The sequence below is a fragment of the Tympanuchus pallidicinctus genome, unplaced genomic scaffold (assembly GCF_026119805.1).
Source record: "Tympanuchus pallidicinctus isolate F22 unplaced genomic scaffold, pur_lepc_1.0 scaffold23, whole genome shotgun sequence".
In the NCBI taxonomy this organism is placed as follows: domain Eukaryota; kingdom Metazoa; phylum Chordata; class Aves; order Galliformes; family Phasianidae; genus Tympanuchus; species Tympanuchus pallidicinctus.
This window is the reverse complement of record NW_026294740.1, coordinates 8,274,660-8,299,075: the sequence shown is the minus strand read 5'-3', so window position 1 is coordinate 8,299,075 and position 24,416 is coordinate 8,274,660. Positions and strand designations below refer to the sequence as shown.

General features: G+C 39.4%; 1 protein-coding gene across 7 annotated transcripts; it reads left to right on the top strand.

Moving 5' to 3' along the window:
- The first annotated feature begins 202 nt into the window (after window positions 1-202).
- RHOT1 (ras homolog family member T1) lies at window positions 203-23,157 on the top strand. 7 transcript variants are annotated; one of them, XM_052688365.1, is made up of 22 exons: window positions 203-357; window positions 3,113-3,171; window positions 4,289-4,370; window positions 4,874-4,917; window positions 5,374-5,427; window positions 5,773-5,825; window positions 6,332-6,440; window positions 6,980-7,081; window positions 8,473-8,571; window positions 9,002-9,110; window positions 10,057-10,177; window positions 10,609-10,693; window positions 11,071-11,216; window positions 11,338-11,438; window positions 11,715-11,845; window positions 12,134-12,217; window positions 12,808-12,927; window positions 13,336-13,538; window positions 14,882-15,004; window positions 15,677-15,697; window positions 20,436-20,579; window positions 22,038-23,157. In XM_052688365.1, exons 1-22 carry the CDS (start codon window positions 321-323, stop codon window positions 22,153-22,155), a joined length of 2,145 nt encoding a protein of 714 aa, XP_052544325.1. In that variant the 5' UTR covers window positions 203-320; the 3' UTR covers window positions 22,156-23,157. The 7 variants fall into 7 exon arrangements, with proteins under 7 accessions (XP_052544325.1, XP_052544328.1, XP_052544327.1 ...); XM_052688369.1 differs by having other exon boundaries at window positions 237-357; window positions 3,117-3,171; XM_052688368.1 differs by lacking the exon at window positions 15,677-15,697.
- The last annotated feature ends 1,259 nt before the right edge of the window (window positions 23,158-24,416 follow it).

Below are 24,416 nucleotides of genomic sequence, written 5' to 3'. Positions count from 1 at the left end.
CATTTTGTTCAGCAATTACTACACAATTTGCCTCCAGGGAAGCCCAGCGCGAGGCTTCTCCTCAGCGCAGGCGCGCACAGCACAGCGGCCTCGGATCGCCTCAGGGTGGCGCGCAGCGGTCGAGCGCGGGAGGCGCTCGCGCAGGCGCGCTGCCGCCCCTCGGCTGCTGTCCCTGCCCGGCCGCCGTAGGCCGCCCGCTGTGCGGGGGGGGGTGCGGCGCGGAGGGGGTCGCGGCGTGAGGGGCGCGCAGGCCGCGGCGGCTCCGCTACCCCCGGCGAGCCCGATGTGAGCGCCCCGCGGCGGGGCCAGGCAGCGGGGCCATGAAGAAGGACGTGAGGATCCTGCTGGTGGGAGAACGTGAGTGCGGGAGGGGCCGGGCCGGGAGCAGGGTGGGGTGAGGCCGAGCGACCGTCAGAGATCGGCACGGTGCTTTGGCGCCGTGAGGGTCGCACCGCCTCGGGGCGCTGGGCCCCCCCACGCGCGCTCGGAGCGCCGCGGCCTCATCTCGCCCCGGGCCGGAGCGGAGGGAGGCGGGAGGGCTCTGCTCTGCGGGGGGCCGGGGGCGCAGAAGTTTGCCTCGGAGTTGGTGTCTCCTCGAGAGGCCGTGAAGAGGGGACGGGGCTGAGGCGTTCGCCCCGCTCGTGGCCGCGTCCCGTCCGAGCCTTCCGGTGCCGGCTGGACTTCGCTCCCTCGATCCGAGGAGTCTGGGAACCAGTAGCGCCGCTGGGGCAGATGCGATTCGGGCAGCGGGACGGGGCTGGCAGAGGAGCCCAGCGTCTGCCGCCGCCTGGGTGACCTTGGATGCGCGCCGCAGTTACGGCTGGGCTCTGCTGCTCGCCGCGCCCCTGAAACTCCGGCCCTGCGCTCACATGCGGGCGCCCAAATAAACGGCCGGGCTGCCGGAAGCGCGGCTCCGCGCTGAGGGAAGCGGTACCGCGGAGGCTGCCTTCTGTCAGCTTGTAGAGCGCTCTGAAGTTCCTCGCGAGAAAAGAGAACCACGTAATTACCAAGTGCCGTTAATAAAATTGCCTAATTATACTGAGGATACAGCGTGACTAGCCTTGCCTTCCTTAGAACGTGGTGTGCGTACACAGTGCGGCTCCTGCGGTGCCCCGGGGTGCTTCCAGCACTGCTTCGGGATGGAGTCCTTGTGGAGATTACTGGAGAAGTTAGCTCATGAAGTTTGTCTGCTTTTACAAAGCTTGGTTTATTCCAGAGCCTTCAGAATGCACGGCTGAGTTCCTCCTCAGGATGCATACATCCTTTACTTTGTTTGTAATCTACCTTTACTTTCTTTGGCAATGAGCTGAGGGTGCAAGTTTTAGATTTATATCAGATGAACTGCAAGGTGACTCACAGAGCGTACTGTTTAAAGCCAGACTGAGCCTTTGCTTGACTTGAAATTAGTTGAGTTCTGTTTATAGCAGATGTGTATCAGTTTTGTTTGTATAAAGATAATTTAGTGAAAAATAGGGAGAAAAAAGTGTGCAAAATCATTTGAATTAAAAATCTGTGGAATACGTCAGTTTTTCTAGTAATACTGCTAGTAATGTTACTGGTGCTGTTTTGTATGCATGTCTTTTATGTGTACTTATTTGCCTGAAACAAGTCAATCCAGGCCATGCTGTACCTGCCAGATGATGGCATATTCAGACTCTGAAACAGCAAGACCTGATGAAAGCCCGTTCCAAAACACAGTTTTTTCACCCCTAGTAGTGGTCTTTTCAGATTTAAGATTGTTTTGGTTCTAGTACCCCAGGGTGTGAGCGTCAATTTTTAATTGCCCGTGACTTTCAGAATGTATCCAACTTTTTACTTCTGTACATCATGTACTAAGAGCTTCCATATATGAGGGAAAAGAAGACCAGTTAATCATTCCAAAGTCCTGTTTTCCTCAGCCGATGTTGTTTAGGCTGATACTTCTAAGACTATAAACAGAATGGGAAAGATGGGTGGCTGACCCAGATTTGAGCAAAATAAACCAAATCTCTGCTGTTGAACCTATGGGTCTTCACAGAAACAACTCTATAGTGCTTCACATCTATCAGAAGTTTGTACGCAGAGTGTCTTTCCTAACACGTGGCCCATAGCCTTCTATTTTCAGTCGCATTAAATTAAAAAAACTAATCTGATTTTTGCAAAGCAGAGATGCTTTACTCCATGTCAAACAGGAGCTGGCTTGGTTGGATGCAGAATATGCTCCAGTATGTTCTATAATTATCTCATAACTTCATTTGCCTATCAGGAAGGTATTTATCTGAGGAAACATGGGAACTTTTAAAGCCCTTCTCATTCTGTCAGGATGAATCTTAAGGTGTGGCAGGAAGACACCTGGTAGTGTAAGTTCATGTTTTAGCTTGTATGAACATCTGTGATGGAAACACAACCATCGTACTGTTCAGAACTCTTCGTCTCAGTGCTCTCCAGTTAATGCCACAGAGGGAGATTTGTCTGTTCTCAGGAGGGGAAACAAAAGTCCCCCTGCAAACAGTAACCTCCTCTTTGCTTTTCATACTTTTGCAATATCTGCTTTTTAACATACCTTGAAGAAGAGAAGCTTTCATTTCTCTGTGTCAGAAAGCCCTTTGTTATTGTGCCACAAATAGGTTTGGATAAGTTGATTTCACTTAGACTGGATCATCAGTTCCACAGTACTGCTTTCTGCTTGGAAACAAATTACTCCTAGAATTTAATTTCTTCTTCTTTGTCTCATACGAAGGATTATATACAATTAAATAGGCGAGTGGAAATGCAGCGATGACAGCAAAGTAGCTTGTGTCACTAGGTGAGATTTTTTGATAGGAACATTGTGGGTTTTTTTGTTTTCTCTTTAAACATTCTATCTTAAGGTTAAAAGATAAAAAAGATGGAACAGGATTTTATTCCCTCCTGGATGAAATGTAGAATTGTGAAATAGAATCAAATGTTTTGCCACAGAAGAATTCTGAGAAAGCTGCCGCTATCAACTTTAAATATGGTTAAAGAGCAGATAAAGAGCCTTTAATGTGGTCAGTTAGAAACTATTTTTAAAATACTTCTTTTTCAGATGGGATGGAACTGTTAAGTGTAATATAACCAAATTATCTAATCTCTGTTTTTAATTCTTTTGTAGCCAGAGTTGGGAAGACATCGCTAATTATGTCTCTTGTCAGTGAAGAATTTCCAGAAGAGGTAGAGCGTCCTCCTTTGTTTTCTTCATATTATTTTACTTTTTGCAGAGAGCAAGATAACGGCTCTGCTTTAAAACAATGCTCTCTGTACAACAAAAAGTCTGAAACTTCAGTGGTGACTTCTGAAAAGTGCTGTAGGTTGGTTCAAATGCATCTCTTTGTGATGATTAGGAAATTAAATTTGATCTAAGTTGCTTTCTTGTTTTTCAAATGCCCAATAAAGGTTTTTTTAATACCTGAGAAATGTTAGTTTTCATCAGCATTTGAATTTGGCCATAACTTGTGGCGTGTGCTGGTTTGGTTTGTTATATTTAAAGAGAAGAATAAGTGAGTAGAAGAATGAATGAGAATGGGGAAGTAAAAAGTTGGTGTATCGTTTACACTTAGCCATTTTTTTTGTAACTACACAACGTATTGCATTTATTTCTATTTTTGAAGAATGTTTTCCCAGCTTTGGTGGAGTGCAACCAGAAAACTTCCTTCCAAAATAAAAGTAAAACTACTCCTAGATTTTATTACTTTATAAAAAAGCAGCACTCAGTTCTCTTTACCACGAAAAGAACTGCAATTGCTCTGAACAGTTGAGCTGTTTACATATAAACTTGAATGTTTATTTCTTCTGATCACAAGTCTTAAAATAGACATCATGTGCTGTTCTTTGAAACTATGCAGTGTGTTTAATGCAAATCATTACGTTACCACAGTTCATGAGTCAAGATCAGATTGTTTACATAGCTGAATGTAGTTCCCAAGCTTGCAGGTTAAAAAGAGCTCTAGCTTCTGTTTGTTCTTAAAATGTTCAGGGAGCCATTCTTTGGCAGGCTGCTTGTAATTGTGTTATAGCCCTCTTCCCAACTTTCTTCTGTGTAGTTTAGTTATGTTTTTCTGTTGAGAGAAAAGCATCACTTACATAAAACATGACATCTGCCTTATCCAGTAGCAGACCATGAAGGAGCAAGGAAGTAGCACTGAGTTTCAAACATCACAAAAATCCACGTGCTTGCACTACAAACAGAGTCTTAAAGATGACTAATTGTCAGGAGTATGGTTGTATTCCACTGTCCTAGCAATCTGAAGTTTTCTAAAGGCTTTTTCTTGCTGTTTCTTTACAACCCAAGGTTCCACCACGTGCTGAAGAAATCACCATTCCAGCTGATGTCACCCCTGAAAGAGTGCCAACACACATAGTGGATTATTCGGGTAAAAACCATGCAGTACAGTTAGAGTTGGTATGGAATTGACCTCAGTGGCCTGTCAGCAGTCAAACTGCTATGGGACCAGATGTAAGTGTAGGAAAAGACTAGATTAAAATGGCAACTGATGAGATAAAACTACGTCAGATGATGATGGCTTCCCTGCTTGCTCTCAGTGAAGATGTTCATTGTCTCCACAATAAAATTAATGTGTTGTGTGTTGTGGTAGAGGTAGCACAGGTGGTGCTGCTGGTGATCGTAGGGGATGCAAACTGACTCATTCCAGAGAGAACCTGTCTTCAAATGTCAGGATTCCTCTTTAAAGTACCTGCTGAGAAGCCTCTTGTGCGACAGGCCATTTCTGCCTCATGAGTTAGTGGATCTTTTTCATTATTGTTATGGTAGAATCAATTCTTAGTGCATTTTATAAAAAGCCATTTAAACAACAGGACCATCTAATGAGCATTGTGAAATTAGTGTTAATGATCATCTTGTTCTGTTGAATTGCAGAAGCAGAACAAAATGATGAACAACTCTATCATGAAATCTCACAGGTGAGTGTATTTTAATGTTCAGTAAAAAATCTGCTTTCAAAGGAATGTTTTCCATTTAATTTTTCTACTGTTAGAAAAATTCTCTTGCTATTTCTTGGCATTTCATTTATTATTGTTTGGAGCCTTGAGTTACATCAACCTCTGCTCCAAGTGAGAAGGGGGGGTACAACCTCTGCTTTGGGGAATTGAGCTTAAGCTTTGCACTTCCAAGGGACAGGTCAGAGCTGAAATAGCTCTTAATCAGGAATCCAAGGAATTCACAAGTTGTCTTTTTCTCTTTTGTTTCCTTTACTTCAAGAGTTTTCAACTATTGTTTGGGCCATAAATTCCATAGGCGAGTCAGAGATACAGCTTTTGACCAGTGTTGGAAGTGCTCTTTTTCTTTGTCATGTTCTTAATCTTTGTTTCTCCAAAAAATTCTTAGCAGTGAATTTCCATATGTTTTCTTCATTTCAGGCCAACGTGATTTGTATAGTATATGCTGTTAACAACAAGAATTCCATTGATAAGGTATGCTAACACATTTTATCTAATTATTGGTTGATACGAGTGTTAATTTTTAGGCACGGTGAAAGCTGTGTTAGGCATTTAAAATGCATAAGAGGTCAGGTTGTTAATAAAATACACTTGTGCATTCGTTTGCTTCTGGCCCGTTTCATTATGTGGGTTTTCAGTCCTTTCAGTCATCAAAATTGCTCATTAAGCAACTCCAGGTTTTATTCCTTTTTTTTTTTTTTTGTGAGTAAATGTGTGACCTCTTGGAAAGAGGTAGCATTTATAGTCAACTCTGTGCACAGCTCAGTCTGATGAAATTTAAACCTGTATTTTTTGTGTCTTTTTTTAACCCCACTTCAGGTAACAAGTCGATGGATTCCTCTCATCAATGAAAGGACAGATAAAGATAGCAGGTGCATAAATAAAGATAAGAAGTGTGAATTAGGCTTCACAGCGATGGGTATCAGTGGACAGTGTTGAGGATGTTAATTAAGAAAATCAAATACTAAACTTAAAAGTTGATGTAAGAAGTTCAAGCAACAAGGGATTTAAAGTATGTAGGTCTGTTGTACATTTCAGCAAAGCTATTTATTTTGAGTTGCATTGGCAGCTTTTACCAGGTGTGTCTATGTTTGCAAAGATGTAACTTGTTTTGACTGCATGGTCTGTAAATGTTTTCTACTGATGCTGTTTATTGTAATATGGCTTGTGTTTAACAGTGTGGGGTACATTTCTGTTTGATTGTATTTCAGATTAATTTACTGCTGTCATCTCATTTTGCCTACTGGCTGTCAGTGCTACTTAGTTACATCATGAAAGTAGTACAATGGCTTCTGGTGGGAGGAAGAATGTTAAATTAAGATAGATATTTCTATCTCTCTGTTTTTAAAGCTCTTAATCCTTTTTTTTTTCTTTTCAGGCTGCCTCTTATATTAGTTGGAAACAAGTCTGATCTAGTGGAGTACAGCAGTATGGAAACTATTCTTCCCATTATGAATCAATATACAGAGATAGAAACATGTGTAGAGGTATGTAATCCTATATTAGAAAGAGTACCAAAAAATACCTTCTTGCCAAACATACATGGCAGCATGTAATAGAAATAGTGATTTTGTTGTTGTTGATCAAAATACTTATTTCAAATAGAATTATTCTTCTCACAGTGAGTTTGTGTGCTCTTTGTTTTTTTTGAGAAAAAGATTCTGCTTTTGATTAATTAAATTAAATGCTCTAATATTTAGAGCCTTTTCAGATCTTTTCTTTAAGAAAGTGTTTTAAAAACAGCATTAAGCCAGCAACATATTTGCTAAGTATTAAAATGGAATGCAGATCTTAGGATATGTTTGGGGCTTTTTTTTATATTAAGTGGATACAACTTTTTTTTTTACTGATATGACATGGTCAGTATTAATTACTGAACATACACAGGGGCTGGGTGATGGTTTTTGAAAACTGCAGTGTACTGCAAGAGGAGGCCAGAACTTTACAAGCTTGATTCTTACGTAGGCTTCAACACAGATCACATAGTCAAAAACTATCAAATAAATCTTAAGAATTTCTCTTTCAGTGTTCAGCTAAAAACTTGAAGAATATATCTGAACTATTCTATTACGCACAGAAAGCTGTTCTGCATCCTACAGGTCCTCTTTATTGCCCAGAGGAGAAAGAGGTATTTATACATATTTTTAAAAATAAGTAATGTGGGGGAAAAAAGATGAGTACTGTTTTATTCTTCTCAGTGAATTTTGAAGTTTTTTGTGTTTTGTCTTCCCTTTCTCTTGCTTGTCCTCCCCCAAATATCAGATATTGGATTCCAGAACCTGGTTACTGCTTTGTGTTGTATTAATTCCATCCTCTTTCTTTCTTTAAAACAAAGAGGACAGGTTTTTGTTTTCCATCTGAGCTGATCAGTAAAATGATAAGCTTTGGTTATAGGATAAGTTTTAAGTCAAAAGTAATGGTGAAAAAAATCATGCATTCAGTTCATTTCTCCTTTAGACCTTTGTTACACAATAATTCCATTTGTTTCAGGGAATGTGCTCCAGTCTTACCCTGATTTAAGGGAAGGAAGGTTTCTGAGCATCTTGTGAGGCTTTGGCAAAAGGGATCAAAAACAAGTGATGTGGCTGTTTGAAAATACTGTAGGTAGTTAGCATATTATGGAGGAGTATGGTTGTTTTTTGTTCTTTCTTTTAACACATTAATTTCATGATCAATTATATATAAGCTACGAACTTAATCCCCACCCTCTTGCATTACTGGGCAGTAGGAAAGTTGTCTCAGTCATAAATTCTTTGTTGAGAATGAAAGAATAACTCTTTTGATTTCTTCCATCAGAATCATCTGTATGTGTTAGTAATGTGATAAAATTGTGCTGAAATATTTTTGGTTTTTGAAAACCAATCTCTATGCAATATCTGTGACCTCTATGAAGAGAAGAGTCCATCATCACACTAGTTGCTGGGAGAGAATTACCACTGTTTTCCTTCACATGGAAGGTATCCCAGCAGTTCTTCTGTCATAGTGGCAGTCCATATCATCAGTGCTTTGCCTGGTAGATTAATAAACTCTGAAGTTCTACAGTGTTTGTTGTCTGAAGCTTTCTGAAGTCTTAGTTGAAATGATGAACATAGATATTTTGCTCAATTAGAAAGAGTAGGCTGTAGTTCTAGAGCTGTTTGCTTTTGCAGGGCACTGGGATAGCCAGGCCTTTCTGCACACACACACACAAAAAGAAGAAAGAAAATCCACCACTGTTAAAGCTTTCTGTAGCAGTAGAACTGAACTTAAAGAACTGTTAGTGTTTTTAAATTAACTGTTGCCACCTTCAGCTTGAATAATTGAATATGAAGACATTTATTGTGCAATGACTGCTTTAAATTTTTGCATATTAATTCTTTAGGTCACAGTTTTGTTTCCTCTTATTTTTGTGCCTGTGTGTTTGAATGTCTAATTAAAAAAAAAAAATAGATTGAAGGCTAGTATTTATTTTAATGTATTTGAGCTGCCTGGGGTCATTCAGTGTACTTTTTATATACTGAACTTTGCTTTATTCCTTAGATGAAACCTGCCTGTATTAAAGCACTCACTCGCATTTTTAGAATCTCTGATCAGGATAACGATGGTACTCTCAATGATGCAGAGCTCAACTTCTTTCAGGTGACTGTTTTGCTTTTTCTCTCACTGTGCTTAATGATTGAACTCTGATAATGCCAGAAAAGCAAACATTTATTTTTCAGGGAACAGCAGTGAAGTGAACCACAAGGAAATCAAACCTGAAAATTAGAAATCTTGGGTCTGGCATAAAAGAGCATATTTATGAAAATTGAAATAGTCTTGATTTTATTTCTAACCATAGTTCAAGCTTTAGTTCTATAGCAAAAAAACAAAAAACAAAAAACAACCCACAACTATTTAAATGTGCTTGTATTTAAAAACAAAATGTGAAGTGTTTCTTTTCCTTTATTTTCACTAATTGGGTTGCATTATCCTAGCTTATCAGAACTTTTAAAGCTGCATTTTACACTGGACATGATGTTTGACTGGCTTAGTAGCTATGGTCCTAACATGTTCTTTTGGTTTTTGTTAGAGAATTTGTTTTAATACACCATTGGCTCCTCAAGCTTTGGAAGATGTAAAGAATGTAGTTAGGAAAAACGTCAGCGATGGAGTTGCTGATAATGGATTAACCTTAAAAGGTAAGCCTTACTTAGCTGTGGGCAAGTGTCTTCTGGTAAAGTTGACAGTCATCTAATGTAAAAATAAAAACAAAAAACAAACAAAACAAAACAAAAAACAAGCAAGTCTTTGGGAATATGATCTTTTCTTTTAGGAAAGGGCTGAGAGTCTCAGTATGATGTCAAAAAGTGATTAAACTCTGGAATCATGGACATGGATAAGAATATGGTTTCTTCTTGTTACAGAAGTTCAGAATCTGAACTCCAAAATGACGATAGTGATTCAAAGGAGATATTCTCCTACATAAGGAGATATTCTCCTACATAATTCCAGGCTTACTGGTTGCAATGGTTGTCAGCAAGGTGTGGTTTGTCAGAATTTTAAACACTGCGTTATACAGATTTGCTCAGAGCATATGGCAGAAATGAAAGGAGAAAAAATGTTTTCTGAGCATCGTTTTGTCCCCTTTGCTTGTGGAGCTTACGTGTGATAGAACTAGTGAGAAATTTCCAAGAGAGGGAATCCTAAGGCATAGCCTTACTAAGCAGTGAAATCTCAGCATTCGTTAAGCTCTGGAAAGTGCAAAGCCAAAATCCTACTCATTTTTTCTGTGTGTGTAGGAAAATTAAAGACACTCTTCCATGAAGCTGCTTTCCAAGCTTCCTGCTAAGTGTGTTACTGTTTTGAACTCTTGAAAATATCATGGTTTTTATTTTTATACAGCTAAGTTATTCTGAAATGCTGGTACTGAAAGGCCAAACAGCAACGGGAAACTAAGTGTATTATTTTAAGTAAAAAATTGTTTGAAAAATACTTTTTAAAGTATTACAGATTGTGAGCCCACAATCTGTAACAGATCATTATGTAATATTACACGTTTGGTTTAAAGTCAAATGTGTATTCCTTGTTTCAGTCTGTTACTGTGAAACTACCTCGAGCAGATGAATTTTTGTCATTTGATTTTAGGTTTTCTTTTTCTACACACACTTTTCATTCAGCGAGGAAGGCATGAAACAACATGGACTGTTCTGCGTCGCTTTGGTTATGATGATGACTTAGAGCTTACCCCAGAGTACTTGTTTCCTCTGTAAGTATCGCCTAGTTGAGCTCTCTTTAGCTTATGCACATTTAATTTATGCTGCTCTGTGGTTGTAGTGTTGTCTTATTGTTACATTAATGATCGTTCTTAGTTTATGACCTATCAGCTAGAATCTACGTATGAAAATTACAGAGGAAGAGCTCCTGTCTTAGAGTGCCAAATTGTGTACTGCCATCTCTGTTTTCTTAACGGCAGCCTCCTCCCCATTCAACACTGACTGAATATAGTGTAATATGAATACAGCCACTCATAGAATTCCTAAAACAAAAAAAGTATGGACCTTTGATCTCCTTGGAGATTATGAAAACCAAATGAGAGGTCAAATGCCAAATGCTTCAATTGTGGAATTTGTTGTCTCGAATTACAGCATCCTGTATGTTGCAGACTTAACACTTCTTGTTTTTCTTTTTGGTAAATAGGCTAAGAATTCCTCCAGACTGCACAACAGAATTAAATCATCATGCATACTTGTTTCTTCAAAGCATTTTTGATAAGCATGATTTGGTAAGCTTCTAATTTGAGTGTGTATATACTTACTTTGCTAGCAGTTTTGCTAACAGAAAGCATGTTTTTGTCATTTCATTCAGAAACTGTCTGTGGATAAAGCCATGTAGTAAAAACTGGTGGTACAACCATTACCCTCAACTCAAATAACAGACTAAAGTTGTGCTTTGTTTTGTTTTTTAACTTCCTCATATATTTGGTCGTGTTTTAAATAAAAAAAATAACAGACATTGAGAGAGATAAAGCTCCATTGTTTTTGGGTTTTTTTTTTGTAGACCATTTATTGAACTTTGCAACTGTAGAGCAAAAATGTGTCACTTCAGATTAGGTGTGAATTAAGGATTTATTTATTTATGATACCTTGTTCTTGTTTTCAGGACAGAGATTGTGCTTTGTCTACTGATGAACTGAAAGATTTGTTCAAAGTCTTTCCTTATATGCCATGGGGGCCTGATGTTAACAACACTGTTTGTACAAATGAAAGGGGGTGGATTACCTACCAGGGGTTTCTCTCTCAGTGGACGTAAGTGTGCTCCATTGCATTTTGGTGGGTGAGAACTTGAGTATGACAAGATTGTTTCATTAGTTGATAGAATTGGATTTGTGGAATCTGTTTTGAAACTCCTTTTTGTTCCCTCTGCAAGACTGACCACGTACTTGGATGTACAGCGTTGCCTGGAGTACCTGGGCTACTTAGGCTACTCGATACTTGCAGAACAAGAATCTCAAGCATCAGCAATTACAGGTAATTAAAAAGAAATAGATTTATTTCAATTTAGGAATTTAAACTTAAGAAATCTGCCCAAGAATAAATTTCTTAAATAAGTATCTGTCTTCTTCCACTCCTTTAATTTCTGCAAAAGTCTTGATTTAATATTTTTGAGAAATAACATTTTGTGTGCATTGTGATGTAAATAGACAATTAGTTCATGTGTTTATATTTACATTACATTACATACATTACATACATTTACATTAATATGCATCTTTTGAAAAATATTTGGTTATTTTCTTCCAAAAGTAACAAGAGATAAAAAGATAGATCTCCAGAAAAAACAGACTCAGAGAAATGTGTTCCGATGCAATGTTGTTGGAATGAAGGGCTGTGGGAAAAGTGGAGTTCTTCAAGCTCTTCTTGGAAGAAATCTAATGGTAAGAAGGCTCTTGCTCATACTCATATGCAGATGTCTTTGAGTTTATTTTAGACAACATTAGAATTGTACTCATTGCTACTGAATTTGGAGGTTGAATTTTTGTTAAGAGTAGCAAATAGACAAATGGATATTGCATATTTACTTGTATATCTTGGATTAATAATAAATAAAAATAAACCATAGGTAATCATAATATTCATTCATAATAATTGGAGTAAAACAGCTGTTCAAATCTACTTGGATGGCATAAGTTGCTGTGATCTAACATGAAATTCTGCATTTTTAGAGACAGAGGCAAATACGTGCAGAGCACAAATCTTACTACGCCATAAACACAGTCTATGTGTATGGACAAGAAAAATACTTGCTGGTAAGATTGCTTCATTGTTGCTTACATGAGACTTGTTAACCTTAAAATTCAGTGAACTATTAAAAAGCCTTCTGCAGACAAATAGAAGGAATGTCTGTCATAATGTCTCTTCTTTCTAAATGTCAACGCTTCATTAAGCCATCCTACCTGCCTAGAAAGCACACATCTGTCAGGTGGGTTGATTAGAATGGCCATAGTTGATCTTCAGTGGCTGAAATACTTTCTTCAATGGCTTACTCCACTGTAGTTTTCCTTTATGATACAATATCTTCCGTTGGTTTCCCAGCTCCCAGTCCTCTGCTCTGTGATTTTCCTCTGTAGAATGAATGCCTTCTTTTTGGTGTGTGTTTAGAAGTAAATGTAACTTTTCCTGTTGAGACTGTGATCACCTGTAGATGTTAACAGTTCACATATGTTGGCTGTGTTGATTAATTTCTCTTAATTGTTTTTCATTAATTCTGCCTATTGTCAGTCCATTAGTTCTAAGGATGCATAACAATGAGTTGTAACAAGAAAAAATAAAGTTATAAAGTTCCTTTAAGTACGTGATAACAAAGCTTTTCTCCCTTTCCTACGGTCTGTTTTTCCAGCTACATGATGTCAGTGACTCAGAATTTTTGACTGATGCTGAGACCGTGTGTGACGTTGTCTGCCTGGTATATGATGTCAGTAACCCTAAGTCCTTTGAGTACTGTGTCAGGATTTTTAAGGTTTGTGTATTTTTTTTAATGTATATGTAAAAGAAAAAAAATATATATATGTATGTGTGTGTGTATGTGTGTATATATATACATATATATATATATATACACACTTTGTCAGTGTGTGTGTGCCACACACACACATAGATATAAACTATCAATTACTGGCCCATACATCAAGCTCCAGTGTTTACAATTCCTTTTGTTTATGAGTACAGGTTATATATGGCTGATGCACTAAAAAAGCCATTTTGCAATTTATATAAAAGTAAGACCTATATAAAATATTCTGCTTCTAGAATTGTCTGACTGGAGTGCAGTGCATATATATTAATATGCTACAACCAGTAACACTTTGGCTTTTCCAGATTGTACATATCGTGTAATGTCTCTTTCACTTTTTCTTCAACTTTGCAGCAACACTTCATGGATAGCAGAATACCGTGCTTAGTGGTAGCTGCAAAGTCTGACTTGCATGAAGTTAGACAAGAATATAGTATTTCTCCTGCTGAATTCTGCAAAAAACACAAAATGCCTCCACCTCAAGCCTTTACCTGTAATACTGTTGATATGCCGAGTAAGGATATCTTTGTTAAACTGACAACTATGGCAATGTATCCGTAAGTACTCGAACCACTGTGTTTTTCACACTGCATGAACCATGCACTGTAGCACTGCATGCCACTGTTAACCATGAGGATGGAACTGCCTCACTGAGGTTTAGCAACAGAGAGAGACAGAAGTGACTTGTGTTTACCTTCCAGTGATTTCAGATGGAGAAAGTTGGTATCAATCCAACAGATGAAACAGTGCCAGCTGTTGTGTAAGCTATTTTTTAAAGACTACACTAATTTATTCAGCTCGTGTTACTTTTTAGGCATATCTGTTCAATTAATGTGTAGAGTTCTGTTGCGAAGGCATCACTTTGTATCTCATTATTCATATCTTGATGTTTTAAGATAATTGTATACAAGTTGTACTGTCACTTTTGCAAATAGTTCAACTTCACAGTTGATTAACATTAATGACACTCTAAACAACAACAGTTTCCCCCAAAGCAGTGCTTGAAGCTTTTTGTTTTGAGGGTGCTTACTGTTTGCTTTGTGAATCTGACAGATCTTAGATATTTCTTTTTTAATAAAACTTCTGTATAAAGGTTTCAGATGCTATATTTTTAAGCTTGCATTCTTTTTCATGGCATATCTCACTGTTGCTAAGCTTAGTTTGCATCTCTTTATTTTTTTGGTGGGTGGAACTTTTAATATAGTGATGAGCTAAATAAATATTACAGCAGATGGAGTCTAGTATGACAGCTGACATTTGCTTTAAAGTAAATAGAACTAATGTCACTTTCACCCAAGATCTAGGATTTTTTAAAGTTATATATTTGAAACCAAATCTAATTAGATTTGTAAAATTTTAATTTAGTTTTTGTTCTCTTATTTTGTTATGCTGGAGTACTGGAAACCACAAAAAGCATAGCACCAACCAAATGTTGTCTCAATATTCCTGCTTCTCCCTTAGTTCTGAAGCATGTGTGTTTGTTAGGGTGGGAAAAGTAGAGGTTGCTGTCACTGTCAAGTGTGCATTCAAACCGATAGAAAATGTGGCTTACTTTCCTTTGAAAAAGGGGTGTTATCTATTGCTGTGCAGAGGTACTCAGCCTTTAGATGTTTTCCTTACAAACGTAAATAAATTCAGCAGATGTTTTCATTCATATTTGTGCTTCCTACTAAGAGCTACGTGTGGTGGTAATGCTAAAATGTACAACATGTAGAACATCTAGCCCTAAAATTCTGCACAGCTGTAGTGTTACCCTCGCTTCCCCAGTGTATTTTTTTCTCCTCTCCTTACTCATTCAAATGTACCTTTTATTCCTGAATCTCTCTTGTGGCACAGTCCTAATGTGCACCTGATTATGTGAGCAAGATTTCAACTCCTGTCCTTCTGTGTGTTTTCGCAGCCATGCCCGGTTACGCTGTATGTGCGCCTGCAACAGGTGTACATTTTGCATCTGTCAGAACTTCCTCAACTCAGACTTGCTGCAATCTGTAAAGAACAAACTCTTCACTGCAGTTCTTAACAGGTCCTTAACTTTATTTATTAGGTACCAGGTGTGCTCTTAAAAGGTTTTTCTTGCTTTTTTTTTTTTTTTTTTTTTTTTTAAAAGCAGTTGGTAACCTGTGCTACAGATTTCTCACTCCATATCCACTGAGTAGGCAGGTACTATTTTAGTAACTGTCATAAAATTGTCAAGCTTTGATCTATTTAACTGAAGGGTGCTTTTGGTCCTTTTGAGCTCAGTCCATTGATTTCTATGAAACATTACCAACTTGGTGGTCAACTCAGGCACTCTGATTACAAAAATGCAGTGGAGGAATTGGAACGGTGTTTTTCAGGGAGCTGGTAATGGACAACAAGTAATGCATATACATCTCTGTAATGTCTCACATGAGGCTTTATAGGTTTGTTTAGTATTGATCTGAGTTAGTACCTCTTATCAATTATAAAATTACTTTCATTTAAATAGCGTAGGAAAAGGCACAGCTTGACTGTAGCAACACTGTATAACATATGACATGTTTATAACTGCTAGTTTGCTATTTTTGGGAGCTGATAGAATTTCTGTGTGTATGTTATGTCTGGTTTATATAGAGTGGGTAAGTTGTGTAAAAATCTGGAGCTTTGAACATCCAATTCCTTTGAATAAAATGCAATATGTAAGAAATGGCAAACAGTTAACCATTTCCATTTGCAGATATTTTGGAAAAAGCAAAGGGTAAAAAGGACTGGTTTTCAGCATTGAAAACAGTGCTATATCTTGTCTTGTGTACTGCACACTTACAAAACACCTTGCTTTTGACACGTGATGTACTAACAGCTCAGCACTTGTCACCTTGACCCAGCAGATGGGAGTTCAAACCAAACAATTGTTGTGTTCGCTGGAGTCACAGATTGTGATAAACATGTTTATGTGAAGGCCTTGCTTACAACATGCTGATGTATCCTCAGTAGATCTGGTCTGTATTACTTCTCGTTACTGGTTTTAGATGTAGATCCTCCGAATAAAAGTGGGTGTTTCCTTCAGAATGCAAATTACATGTACATAGTAGGCCTAACAGTGTGTCCATTTACAGTATGAGTACCTTTGTGAAATACTGCTTTAATCTGAGATGCATGTTGTAACCACAGAGGGAGAATTTAGAGAAGAGGGAAAAGTTCATTAGCTCAGGAAAATATGATGAATATAAGTGAAACTCCTCATACTGCATCTCTATAGCTTAGGGTACAGCTCTGCCCTTAGCCAAAAATCCCTTACAAAATAAATCTCTTTGCAGATTATCAGTCTAAAACTTCATTCAGCAGTTACTGCTAGGAAATCCTAAGTCCTCGTAATGGAGGCTGAAGCCACCTATGTGTCCCATCCTTGCTTTTTGGAATGGTTATGGATTGCTGCGCTAATATTGTGGCATGTTTCTCTCTTGTGTGGGCTTGTTTGTGTTGTTTTGTTTCTTTGAGCTCTACATTAGGCACTGTACTTTGTTCCTCTGAGGCTGGGAGGCACTGAAACCTTTGTTTGAGAAGCCCTGGGATGCTGTTTTTCCTCACTTTGTCACTAAATAGTATGGAATAAATATATGAATCTACTACCAGCTAAAAGTCTGTAATTCAAGGTGAAGAGAATTCCTCACTGCTTCCTGCACTGATCCTACAGAAAGGAGGATTATTTCCCAGAATCTTTGTCTGCAGTCACTATGTTAGTTGCTGAGGTTTGTTTTCCACCAGGCTAATGTCTTTTTTCTACTTGCCTCCTAGTTACCTGATCAGGATTTCTCTCTTATGGAGGACATTGTGGCAGGTTATTCACCATTCATTGTGTAAACAACTGTATGTATAGGAAAGAATATATAGAAAGGAGCTGAGATAGGTGTGAACAACAAGGAATGACCTCTAACTGTAAACCTGGGAGGGTTAAGGTAGTTTTCTTCTTTAGAAATGTTAACTTTTTAGAAGCATTCTAATGATTTTTCGCTAGAGAAAGCATTTGAATCAAGCAGGATTGTCTGATGTAGCTGATTCATATGACTTCTTAAACTTTGCTCTTACAGATATTTACCATTAGGTCAGGAAATTCAGCAAAGGTTAGGTGAAAAATGGGCAAAAGAGGCTCCTCAAAAGTTATTCTGATCTCCTCCTATTCTGAGGCTCTAGGTAGTAGAAGTAGGTAATGTGAAATCTTTACAGTTAGATTCCTTCCTGTATTGTTGCTAAGTAGTGCTTAAACACTGTTCCCAAAGCAAAAATATAGTAGTGCATTAGAACATTCCCAGTTAGAGGAAGAATGAATGCAGCTGAAAAAGCTGTTCGTGCCCACCTTTAGTTTCTCTTTTGTGGACAAACTTCCAAGATTCTCCTGAGGCCTTATAGGCAAGTTGAACAAACATGGATGTTCAGTTTGGAGGTGCTTGCTCTGCTGAAACAGGATTGTTGGTTTGAACTACCCAGGATCACACTTCATTGCTGCTTTGAGGAAGAAAGCACTGCATTCAGAGTGCTGTACGTGCGTGCATGAGACTTGTGACTGCTCTGGTATTTTTGTATTTTTGTTCTTTCCTTTAGGTGTTCATTGTATTTGGCTGGCTGGCACTTAATCTTTCCTTCCTACCTTGTTTTTTAAAAGCAAGGCTTCTGTGCATGTCATTCTGACCCCTTCTTTAATTACCAGCTTTTTTTTTTTTTTTGCTTCTTTTTTCCATTCCCTAACTCCAGAGCATGGATTTTGTGTGGGTTTTTTTTCTGCTCTCTTGGTTTGAAGTCCTTGCTGCATTTTACTCGTATATCAGTGATGTTTTTCTGCTGACTTCATTTCAAAATAATTGTTACACATGATAATTGTGTTGTTCAGTGAGGGAGACTTCTCAGACCGTTTTATTTTCTTCCTTTTAAAGTTTTTAAATACTATGAAATGAAAGCAATGTTGTACTTCCATATAAAAGCATAATTGATTTGGGAATTGTAAGATTTCTATAAAAACCTTCCTTCTGTAAAATGAAACGCAAGGCAATAGCCCCATTTCTTTATAACAGTGGGAAAGCTGTAAGAATATAACCCAGGTTTTATTTTTCAGTATGCATACTATGAGCAGATAACTGGTTCAAACTGTAGGAACCTATCACCATTCAACCTGATTGCAGACATCTGTCCCTTCACCCTGTCCCTAAAATCAGGAGAATATAACAATATTTTCTCACCTCTGCTCTTCCTTCTCTCAGCTGTTCAGTACACCATACTCAGAGCTTTGCAGAGCTGTGTCCTCTGCTCCTTTCCAAATAGGACATATTAAATGGACATTTTGCATTCTTTTTAGGTGCTGTATATGATAAGATGTGCTTGGCACTTCTCACGTGTTACTTAACTAATGCATGGGGGAAACTAACTGCTGGCATTAGGAAAGTAAATGCCTGAAGGGAAGCTGCAGCAGCTTGTATATGTTGTGTAATGTTTTTGGAGTTTAGTTGCTTATTTTTATACTTAGAACCTACATTCTGTCAGAGCACATTGCTGCTACTTGCTGACTGCATTAACTTGCTTATACTTCTGATGTGACTAGCCATGTGACTTGTATGTTGGCCTCACCACTGTGCTTTTAAAATGCATTTGTAGTTCATATGGAAATGTTCTTGAATTTAAATAGTTAAGATTAAACCTCCCCAGACTTGGGATTCTTCTGCTGACGTGGGGAGAAGTGCTGGCATTGGCCCAGAACTCTCTGGTTTTCTGTGTTAACCATGAAAAGCATGCTCAGTTACCTGCTTGGTCAGTGCATGCTGCAGACTGCTTGAGTTATTGAAGCCTCTGGAAAGAAGGACTGGATGGATCTCCAAGATCCCATTCAACAGCTTACTTAACCCTTTCCAAAGGGCTGAGTGAAAATGTCATCTTTTTCCAAAATGTGCACTAAAATCTGAATCTTCTGACAGAGGCACAGGCTCCATGTTTAGACTCCCTTTATATATAGCAATATTTGTGTGATGACGTACATGCACGTCTGCTTTAAAAGTTTGAAAGCTGATTCCTCATCATCAAGAATTTTGAATACAACCTCGATGATGGAGCCCTAACTACTGCACATTCACAAGTGTTTATTTTTCCTCTGGGGAGGATAATTTTTCTAGTTTTGAGCTAGTGAAAGTGTCAGATGTCTTTTATTAGCAAGGCAGCAATAATTTCTACCACTGGTGAAAATTCTTGCCACAAACACAACTACTGAAATAAAATGTATTTACAGTATTTACTGAAGAGGCAGGATTTTCATGAATTGAGCAATGTTTGTGCATTACAGATGCATTCAAACCAGAGAACCTGGGCCCAAAACAACCGTCAGTCTTTTTAAGTATTTCAGATTTCTTTTCTTACTGTAAGTTGATCGGTATTAGGGATTGATGTTGCAAAAATGGAATTTATTCTCAGAAACACTGAAGTAAGAAATTGGATTTATTTTTGGAGGGGTGAAGAACTGAATTTTAGTATATTTGGACCTTCAGCACTTGGGCTGAGATGTTCAGAAGGCTCAAACTGGCAAATCCCTGCCTTGATTTAGTTTCTTCCTTTAAATGAAAGAATCTGTAACTTGGAGAAGGGATCAGGGTCAATTTACTCTCCCTTTAGAAGAGGATTTTATAATGACTGATAATACATTAATTGTTTCTGAAAGGATGAAATATACTCAGCAAGTTAAATGTGGACATGTGCAGAAGTCAAAACAAATCAGAGATAGGAATCAGAAAATCTGGATATGAGTATTTTACAGGGCAATGCAAAAGCACTCGTGTGCACTTTAAACAGTGGTGTGCACTGCCAAGGGGGTGTTTTTATAAACAGTTGGGCATTTGAATTAAGCAAAGTGATCTTGGGGATCGTGGCACAAATATCCTGAGCTTGTCATGTAACCTGTTAACATCCTGTCACGTGCAAATGACTTATTTTACATGAGTTTTTATAAATTACAAATTGAGTTGTATAGTCTTTTATTAAAAAGAAAAAAGAAAAAAAAAAAAAAAAAGCACAGATGCCAAAGCTGTTGATAGTGACAAAATACAGTCTTGATTTGAATTATCAACAGTAATGAGACCATCAGTCGTAGGGCTGATGTGTTAAGACTCATTCCGTAGAGCACAGCAGCTCTCATTCGTGCATATCTTGTGGGTACGTGCAAGTTGACGCTTTGGGGATGGAGTAGGAAGAGATTTGGTCTCTTGAACAGTTTTCCTTGTCCTTAAAGCAGTAGCATTTTCTTACTGAAAGTCGTGCATTTTAATTTGCTCCTCAAAAAGTACAAAGCCATTTATTTATTTCTGTTTTCTCCCAAGCAGTCAGTTTTTAACAGCTGCACGAGAATCAGAAGTTAGATGGGTAAAAATGATGAATTCTTTGGGCTTTGACATTTGCTCTTATTTGAGATACTTACTAATGTTGAGCCACACTGTGAACTGCAAACTGTGCATGTGTGTAAAAAGGTTAAGACCCCACATAGATGAGTTGGGTGCCATGCTGTTAGCAGACGAGGAGAGCAGTATTATGCATCAGGTGCACGCCGTCAGCTTTGTAGAAGATTCCATCTTCATGGAGTCATCTCTTGGTCCACGTTTGCTTGAAGACAGGTAACAGCAGCCAAACCGAGGTGACCTTGCCATTGCCTTTTCCCTTTCTTTCCCTCAGCAGTCTACTTGACACGTAGTTTGCAGAGAGTTTGTCAAAAGCAGCTGTAGAACTAATGCTTGTAGGAATTCCTGAATCTGATTCCATAACCCAGCAAGATGTTTTTAACTGAGATCAGTAATCTTTAGCCAACAACTGTTTTGCTGTTAATGCACCAGAGAATTTGTGCCTGTTCTTTAGCTTGTGTTATTACAGCACACGGATTACCTGGATGGCTTATATTGCTTCTGCAAGTGTCTACTAAATACTATCCTGAACTGGTTTTGTGTATTTTGATAGTAAGTGCAGTTCCTGCTTTACTAAACAGCTTCTCAATGACAGCTCTGCAGTTCACACTACATCAACTTCCTTGTGCACTGTGTGTGCTTAGGATCCCTGCACAATCCTGTATGCTCCTTGGACTTTGATATTCCTGCAGTTTTCACTGAGTAACCTGTGATGATAAAAGCAGGCTAAAACAGATAGGCGAGTGAAGCTATTTTCTATCTGAAAAACAAACAAACTACTATTATTTAGGAACTTGTTGTGCTTTGAATTATAGCTTTATGATAACTTAAATGGTAGTTCCTGCTTTATGGTAAGCTGTCATACTTGAGACTACTTTGAGGATGCCTGGCAGTGTTTAACTGAGCATGCTCACAAACTCCGCAGCGTTTGGAGACTTGGGCCATTGGCTGTTTGCTGTCATGCAAAGTGTGGCTTTTTGTGTCATCTTCACACTGCTGTTGGATTTTGCCTTTTTTTGTTGACTCCATTGTCACTGCCTGTTTCACCAGCACAGTCTCTTAGCTTTCAGCTTGGTATTGGATGACTGTTTCTGTTGCCATTCTTGTGATTGTTTGGGAAGAAAGGGGTTTACAGACTGCCAGTTTTTTTGGTTCGAGCTTTTGGAAAAATATTACTTGCTACTTGTCAGTAACCTTCTATTGGGGGGAGTAACATAAGTAGATGTTGAACAGGACTGGAAAGTTTTGCAAGGAGAAGCAAAAAGTCTGCAAACTCGAATTTGAGTAAAGTTCTGTTTTGCAGCGATGGACTTTGTTCTCATTATGGATTATGATTTATTTGCTGACTGTTTTTATTTGCTGGGTGTTAGTTGGTGCTCTAAGATGGCTGCCTTCCCCATACTCACTGCTGATTAATGGCCTCCTCCTGTATCCACCCTCAGCTGTGTGAGCCCTGACTTTAGTAAGTTTACTCGTGTGATCATGGCTGCAGATCAAACCCTAAGCTTTAAAAGAGAAACAGAATGACTGCTAAAGTATACGCAGGGCAGAAGTGTAAGCTCCTTGCCTGTGACAAGTGTAGTGATGAATTTCCAAAAGCAGAGTTGCTTAGCACGACTTGGCTGATATTCTTGTCCTGCAAATAATTTGTGTTTTTTTTGTGTCAAATTTCAGGCACGTGACACAAGCGGACCTCAAGAGCTCCACGTTTTGGCTCCGAGCAAGTTTTGGTGCTACTGTCTTTGCATTTCTGGGTTTCGCTATGTACAAAGCATTAATAAAGCAGCGGTGATCTGAGAAGAAGCACATCTGGCCCTACCAAATGGAAATAAACTTTTATGTACATTCTGAATGCTTTAAATTCCGCTAGAAATATTTATATATGCAGAGTTACTTTATTAATATTTGTAATTCATGCATAAGATTATTTTAAATTATAGTTCTAACTGCAGTATTGCAAAATGGGGGGGTGGGGGGGAGGGAGGAATCACTTCTAAGCAGCCAGCTCCAGGGGCTTGACGGGTGAGGCCAAAAGGGAACTTGTAAATAACCTGTACATAGGAGAGCAGGACAGCATTGCTTCCCAAGGAGTTGTTCAGAATGCTGTTCTGAGGGCTTTCACCACAGTGACATCCTGCTGTATAGCTGAACTTCGTTTTCCATAGAGTAGGTTCAACTCGAGGATCATACTTCCTGAAGGATTGCTTATTTATTTCACTTTCATTTGAAGTGACTGCATCGTTTTGGACTCCAAACTCAATCAGAAATTGTGAATTTCTTTCTAACAGCCAACCTTCCCCCCTGTAATGTATTTCCAGAACGAGCCCTGGCCTTCGGTTTTGTATGCTGTATGACCAGCGCCATGCTTAGCACTCAAGTATTTCTTTTAAAAGGAAAAACGTAAACTTCAATGACTGCCAGACCAACTTCACATGCTGTGTGCAGCTGTTACTCATTTTCCACTACGCTGTGTTTTATATCCCTTATCAATCAGGTGAGAACATTTGTACATTATAAATGTTAATAACTCGAGAAGTGCTGCTGTTCAGTTTCTCACGGGTGTCAGTTGTACCTGACAACAGCTGTGCATCAGATAGAACCGAAATAGTACACAGTGCCTATCTGCTGTAGTCTCTTAGTTGCATGGTTCACAGTGCATTCTGTACCTGGCTAGAGTTACCTGTAGACACAGCTTTTCTAACAATCGAGTAAATATTAATTCCGCCCTCGTGACAAACTTATTTTTCCATTGCTGGCCTTTTCAACTATTTCAATAAAATAACTGTGTACTGTGTTGGCCTTGATCCTTTTTTTTCCCCTCCGCCCTGAAAAGTGACGCCTATAAAACCTCGCGCTGCGTCCTCGAGGCGTTTGTTCGGAGCGGCCGCCAGGGGGCGCCATGGGCCCGCGCAGCCGCGCCGCTCCGTGCCGGCACTGCGGGCTGAGCGAGCCTCGCGGAGCGGCGGGCGGGTGCGGAGCGCGGCGGGATTTCAGCCGCTCCTGAGGAAAAGCGCTGAGGCGATCTGTGCCACAGCGGCAGCGGCCGCGTCTGTTTTACGCTGTGATTCCCGAAATCCTCCCGGAAGGAGGCTGGTGGTGTCAGGACGGAAGCTCACAAGCACGTCTTTAAGGCGCCATCCTGAGGGAACTGTAAGAAATCCCGTTATCTTAAGTGAGTCCCTGAGCGTTGGTGCCGCTGGCGGCGCCGAGCAGCGAACGGCTCGGAGCTGAGCTCAGCCCCGCTCAGCGCCTGGCTCACACGGAAGGTGCAGGCATTGCACAGGACCCTGCCTGCAACTGGCAGAGCTTCGGGAACATTCTGAGCTGCGTGCAGAAGTGAAGAGGGACCGGAGGCAGAGCTGTGTGCGCCATTGGGCACGCTTTGTTTGCAACAGCCTGTCAACGTTTTCAAATTATTTTTTCCCCTTAAAACAAACTCCGTCTCCACTTCCTGTTCAACCTGCGACATAAATCGGCTGGCCTTGGTGCAAAGGCACTGAGAGAACAACGATCTTGGTTCACCATCCTTGGAGACCATCCTTCACCCCTCAGCTTCGGCCTCCTGCCTGAAAGCTTGCCAGTTCTGGATTAATTGTAAGCATGGCTTGATTTTATGGTGAAAATTAACCCTGGGTTACTGATTGGTCTCATTTCAAGCAGTTGTTTTAATTTGGAATGAAGCCATCTGTGTGTGTTGTGATCCCATCAGGTAACAGATGAAAAGGTGCAAAGACATCTTAAACATCGCGGGGCTGATCTGATAAGAAGGGACTGGAGCTCGTTTTTGCTCACTGTTTCTTCAGGAGGGAAGGCATTCACGAACGAGGCAGATGCTGTAAGTCAGGTCATATGGTCTGATTCACATTAACCCTAAAGTGTGAGGCTGATGTCCTCACTCAAAGCACCCTCTGTCCTGCTCCCTTTTGGGCACAGTTCATACAGCCTGTGGTCCTTATAGATCTTCATGAGTCTGAATGGGTTAATCTGACTGGCTCGATCCAGCTGTAACTCCATAAGTGCTATCTACCTTCTTGCTCGGGTGCAGTGCTTTTG